The following is a 6353-nucleotide window of genomic DNA, read 5'->3' as shown; positions in this document are numbered from 1 at the left end:
AGGATGAAGAGAGCACATCCAGTTAGTCACAGTCAGAGAAACAGGACTACACTGGAAAAACACTGAGAAATGATGCAGAGCTACAACCAGATGGTTTAACCTCGTCAAGTTGGACTAGATTTTATCAGATAGATCTAGATAATGTAGAACTTTGTTGTAGAGGTGGAGGTCTCTGCTAAAACATCTCCTCTGAGCTCCCCTCAGTCTGAGGTGAGCTCCAGATTTTGATTAGTCCATTCTAACCCATTAACTCAGCCTTTCCATCGGTTGATCTGCTGGATGCTGAACCTGCAGCCCAGTCCTGGTTTAGCTCCGCCCATCCATCAGGGCTGCTCTGACTAGGTGACTACAGAGATTCATTTAAGGTCGTTAGAGTAGAAGAGCTGATGAGGAACATTTCAGCCTGATGGCAGAGTGAATAGAAGTAACCAGAAGGAAGCTGAAGGGAAACAGGTACAAAGGAGCAACAGAGAGGGACTCAAGAAAGGAAACCAATGAACAAGAAAACACAGAATAACATCAATCAAAGTGGAACTGAAAACTCAAACTGGAGTCCAGGAGGGAAAAACCATAAGAGATGCAGGATGGAGAGAGACTGAGACCTCGGCTGGATGCAGACAGAGGAAGACCTGCTTCACTCGACGGGACACACGCTCACAGCAGGCGTTTATAGAGCAGACTGCCGCAGTGCATCCTGGGTAAATGCACCTGAAACACGGTGAGTGAAGCTGCTCTGCTGGTCTGGGATTTTACCTCAGTGGGAGTTTGTGGCGGCTCTGCTTGGTGTTTTTCTGTGTGCTGAGTCACACTGAAACCCGTCTGAAATGCCACTGACCTGCAGAGCTACTCAGGTGGTTTTCACTTGGACTCCTTTCACACGTGTTTCTATCAGATGTGGGAATTTTCCTGCCACCAAACCAGTCCTTCCAGTCCATAGTTTTAAGACGAGCAGCAGGCTCACCTGGTTTACCTTCGGATACAGGTTCAGCTCATTAACTCCTTACTTCTGTCTTTGGTTCGGGATGTTTTTCCGGCATTAGGTCAAAGTTCAGTGTTTCTGTCTCAGACTCTTCCAGCTCCTCCACCTTTAAAGCTCTGAACAGCAGCAGGCAGGAGGAGATGAGTGCGTCTCCATGTGAGTCTACGTTAGGAGAAGATGAATGAAGAGTGGATCTGCTCTGCTCCTCAGGTCCTGGAGGAGCAGCCTGCTCCTCTTTATGGATGTTTTATGAAAAGCACATCTGCAGCAGAACAGTTTTAACTTCTGATGAAATTTTTCAATCCTGCTCATCTTTCACTGCAAAGCAAAACCTCTTCATTTTGCTTGAGCACAATAAAAGGTTTTAAATGTTTTTAAGCACATGTTTGGTTTTTGCTGATCAAAGGCACTTCCTGTTTCTCTGGAACTGAACAGGATGTGGCACAGAGGCTCCTTTCTCTGAGGACAGACTGTCTGTCCAATGAGCTGATTGGACAGGAGGAAGATTCCAGTAATCGAGGCAGAAGTCGTTAATCAGCCCGATGTGTCCTCCTTTCTAGAAGCTCTGGATCTAACTAAAGACCCTGGGCTGTAGATTTTCAATCCCAGACAGTTCAGGAGGATCTGCTGTCAGAAAGATTCACATTTGGAAAACGATCCTTTTCTCACTGTCAGACTGTCTAATGCTGAGGTTCTCTTCCTCCAGAGGGCATGGGGTCGGAGTGTGACGTCACCAACTAGAAGCTGTTAAAAGCTGCTGGTAAAATGAAAATGGATTAACACTGAATGACGTTTTAAAAAGAGAACTGACCTTCCTGTTTTTCTTTTACCCCATCAGAGATGAGCAGGTTGGAATATCCTGCTGTAAAGGATTGAAGCCAATCTTTCTGAAGCTGCTCAGAAGTCAAATAATGGCTGCTCCTTCCTGCCCCCATGAAACCCTAAATCTGTGTAGAGAAACGACACAGCTAAGCTGTCCATCTCAGCAATCTGCCTGCAGCTGTTTGCCTGCAGCTGTTTGCCTGCAGCTGTTTGCCTGCAGCTGTTTGCCTGCAGCCGTCTGCCTGCAACCATCTGCCTGCAGCCGTCTGCCTGCAGCTGTTTGCCTGCAGCCGTCAACCTGCAGCTGTTTGCCTGCAGCCGTCCACCTAGAGCTGTCCACCTAGAGCCGTCCACCTACAGCCGTCCACCTACAGCCGGCCGCGTGTAGCCGGCCGCCTGCAGCTGTTTTCCTTCAGTTGTTTGCCTGCAGCCGTCCACCTACAGCCGTCTGCTTTGAGCCGTCCGCTTGCAGCCATCCACCTAGAGACATCCAACTGCAGCCGTCCACCAAGAACCATCAGGTGTCCACCTGCAGCTGTCTGCCTAGAACCGTCCGCCTAGAGCAGTTGGTCTGCCTGAAGGTTTCACTTTAAATAAGCAGTTAGTCATTTCTGGACGCTTACAGCGACCAGCGCATACGTGCTTCATCAGTTTTCTCAAAACATGTCAAAGAGCCGCCGCTCACAATCAAACGCATCAATCCGTCACCCGACCAGCAGCTCAGACCGCTTCAAACCAACAGCTACATGAATTATTCTGAGAAAGAGTTCAGGGAAACCCAAAGGAAAACCCATCAGACCTGGTTCAGCCCAGAGAGCGGCTCCATCCTGGTCTCCAGGTGAGTAAAGGTAGAGAAATCCCAGCAACGTCGGACTCACCTGCTGTGTGCTGCAAGCTCGGAGTCCGGACTCATCTGTCTCCTCTCTCTCAGGTTTTTCCCTTTTACGCTGAGCTGAGCTGGAGTGGAGATGGAAGGGTTTTTCTCTTGTTGTTGTTGCACAGAGAGTTGTGGTTTGAGCAGAACGAGTGGGGGGTGGCTGTGGTGGAGGTGGCTCCCCTCGTGGCAGTGAAACTCAGAAGCACCTCTGGTTGGACACGTTTATGCAGTTTGTGAAACCAGAAAGCCTCTTCCAGCTGAAAGTGTGAAGCTCCCTTCTTCTAAATAAAAAAGCAAAGACTGAGCAGTGGAATGAAAGGGGGGATGTAGGGAGGAAGACGGGCCGGAGGTTGTGGCGTGCTGAAAGAAAGAAGCTCGGCGGTGGGTGGCTTTCAGATTTCCCACGTTTATAGGTCACCGTGCAACAAACAAACATGAGTGGGAATTTCTGTATGATGCTGAGCATCTGTTGGTTGATTCATTGTGAGATATGCTGCCGCAGGTTGGAGGCTCCTCACACATCTGAACATCCCCTTCTGAGGCTCAATGGGTCGGGGGTGAACATGGAGGAGCTGAAGCCGCCGACGGAGCAAATTCAAGATCAGCAGCTGAACTTTGGAGGAAAGTTACATCCCCACCTCACAGCCGCTCTGGGTCTAAAGAGGCCTTAGAACGTTCCAGTGCTGATAATCCTGATCTCAGGCTGGGAGGGTCTGCAGGTTCAGCTGGAAGCTTTAAAATGTTCACTGATCCATTTTCTGTGCTCTGATCTGCTATGGATGCTCTAAATGCTTCCCTTAATGATCCTGGATGTAGTTCTTCACTGTAAAGCAGCCCAGAGAGCAGAGAGACGACCGTCCCCCTTATTGTCTCACCTTTCCTGTCCCTATTGGACCTGCAGCCTCATCTGAAGCTTCCTCAGTGCATCAATCTGATGACATCACATGAAGCTAAAACACAGCGGTCATCGTTTTTAAAAAACAAGTTGTATTTCCTCTTTTTACTCAGATTCAAACCTTTTTCTTCCACTAAACCAATTAGCAGTGATCTTCTTGTTCCTCTTCAGACGACATCGATCCAAACATCTCAAAGCAGAACTAAAAACATTTCATTTACATTTTGGTCAAACCAAGAACTAGAACTCCTGTCTTCACTCCTCATTTAGAGATTGATGTCAGTTTGTTGGTGAAACAATAAACCAGCTTTGATTTTAGCAATATTTAGCAGATCCAACAATCATATAAACCATTTGGTGTTTTAATGATTATCACTATATTGTAGTTTTACAGGAGGGATCCATGGAAACCAGGACTTTAGTTGACATGTTTACACCACAGCGTACCTCAGAAAGGCTGCCACCGTTTCTCTCTGAATGCTAATTAGCCATTAGCTTCTGTGTTTACCATGCAGCTCATTCAGTGCAGACGTGCGATCCTTCTAGAACCTTTTTCCTTTAGAACTTTATTTCTGTAGAACCGTCATGATCGCAGCCCTGATAGCTGATATAATTACTGGCTTCATTCACCTGCTGTTCCCTCCTCGCTCTCTAATGATCACTGATCTCACCTGCTCTCTCTGCTATGTATACGGTTCAGCCCAGCTATCAGGGCCAGATCATTATTCTTTGATCATTTGTGTTTTCTCTGTTTATTCATGTATTCTTAGTTTATTGGCGTTATGTTTTTGTCTCAGTTATTCATGTTTTGTTGCATTAGTCTAAGTTAAGTCCCTGGTTCATGTTTCCGTCCCCAGAGGCCAGGGGTTTTAGAGGGTTTACTGTTTGTCTTTTCTCCGCAGAGCCCTCATGGTTTGGGTTCGGAAGGTGGGGGGGTCAGTTTTAATTCCCGTAGGTCTGGCTCCAAGGTGGAGACCAGTTAAAGTTCTGCAGCTTTCCTGGTACCATGTCTTGTTTATGTTCCTCTCTTCCACTGAGCCTGCCTGTCTCCATCTGAGTGTGTCTGCCGGAGCTCACTGCTGGTCTGAACCTGCCTGAACCCTCTGAGGATTCCTGGAACCCTGGATCTGTCTAATCCTGTTCAGATCGAAAGCCCTCTGAACTGTTTCTCTGACCCGGATCAGTGTCCTGCCTGCTCACTGAGGCTGCTGCATCGGGGACACTTTGGACGGCTCTGCTCTTTATCTCGTTTGGTGTTCTAGCGGCTGATCCTGCTTCCTGGGAGAGGATGGATTGACCTGTTAAACCAGGTAAGTCAATCAGGCGGATAATAATCTCCTGTTAGATGATCCTGGTCAGTTACCTGTATCTCTCCCTCCAGACGGTCAGTGATTGGACGGTGCCCCGTCCTCCTGCAGTCTGAGTCCCATTCTATTTTATAATCTTTCTGTCATTAAACATTTTGAAACTTCCCACTCTCTGACTCACCTTGAATGCTGGGTCCATCTGTCCTAGTTTATGACAAGAACTTCATCCCTCTAGAACTTTATTCATTTAGAGCTTTATCACTTTAGAACTTTATCCCTTTAGAACTTTATCCATCTAGAACTTTATTCATTTAGAGCTTTATCCCTTTAGAACTTTATCCTTCTAGAACTTTATCCATCTAGGGCTTTATCGCTCTAGAACTTTATCTCTTTAGAACTTTATCCTTCTAGAACTTTATCCTTTAGAACTTTATCCTTTAGAACTTTATCCATCTAGAGCTTCATCCCTTTCGAACCAAATCACTTTAGAACTTTTCTGAAACGCTTTTACTCCTGAAAGCTCTGGGACTTTCTGTTGACCATCCTCGTGTCCAGTGGTTCTGGCTGACATCAGAGCTGCATTCGGACATCTTGTTTGGTTTCAAAGTTTGGTTCAGCTGCTGCAAGAGGAAGATGGGGAAGATGTTTATTGGTCAAAGAAAAACCAGAAGTGAAAGCTGCTTGTTTGAGCAGCGCAGTCAGAGAGCCTGTTTCCATTTCGGTTTGCAGTTGTTGGTTTCGTGGTCCATGGGGCCTTCCCCTGTAGCCAGACCCTGTTTCTCTGGATCCGTGCCTCACACAGACTCCTCCGCACAGTTCAGCTCCTACACCAGCAACACCACAAACAGAGGGACCGGCTGCAGGGGGCCGTCCCCTGGCAGAGCATGGCAGGAACTCTGCGTGATATTTCCTGTGCATCCTACCTGTACCAGTGAAGAAGCTGACGAGCAGCTAGCAGGTAGTTCCCAACCGCCGCATTAAGAAACCTGCTCAGCTGTACGGTGGAGTTCATGGTGCCAAAGTTCAGGCCTGCAAAAGAAGAACATCCACAGCTGCTGGTTGTTCTCGTCCCACTTCTCCATTTCATGATACATACGTAAGTGTAAAGAAAACATTTTAGGATATTTTTTCTTTCCCAATTTTAGCTCAGCTGATGCTGACGGGCAGCAGGTCTTTACTTTTAGACCAAAGGAGGAACTCTGTGATGCCAGATGTTACGCAACGAAGGTTCAGCTCAGATCCTGGATCAAACCGCTGAACTGGGATGGAAGCTCTCCTCCTGCTCCTCCACCTCCACCTCGTCCTCCTCCACCTCCTCCTCCTTAATGCTGAACTGGAAGAGAAGCTCTCCTCCTCCTCCTCCTCGTCCTTCTCCTCCTCCTCCTCCTCCTCCTCCTCCTTAATGCTGAACTGGGAGACAATCTCTCCTCCTCCCCCTCCTCGTCCTTCTCCTCCTCCTCCTCCTCCTCCTCC

The 6353-nt window shown here is 47.6% G+C and overlaps 1 protein-coding gene across 1 annotated transcript in view; it reads right to left on the bottom strand.

The window, feature by feature from the left end:
* Positions 1-2752, bottom strand: part of LOC107104041 — a 15705-nt gene extending 12953 nt beyond the window's left edge. Inside the window, exon 1 of the mRNA XM_015403948.1 lies at positions 2680-2752. Within this exon, the coding sequence (XP_015259434.1) occupies positions 2680-2714 (35 nt within the window). The 5' untranslated portion in view covers positions 2715-2752. The remainder of the gene's footprint in view (positions 1-2679) is intronic.
* Between the last annotated feature and the right edge of the window lie 3601 nt (positions 2753-6353).

The sequence above is a fragment of the Cyprinodon variegatus genome, unplaced genomic scaffold, assembly GCF_000732505.1.
Source record: "Cyprinodon variegatus isolate N-32 unplaced genomic scaffold, C_variegatus-1.0 Scaffold1598, whole genome shotgun sequence".
Classification (NCBI taxonomy): Eukaryota; Metazoa; Chordata; class Actinopteri; order Cyprinodontiformes; family Cyprinodontidae; genus Cyprinodon; species Cyprinodon variegatus.
Note: the sequence above shows the minus strand (reverse complement) of the source record. Positions and strands in the feature narration are given on the sequence as shown.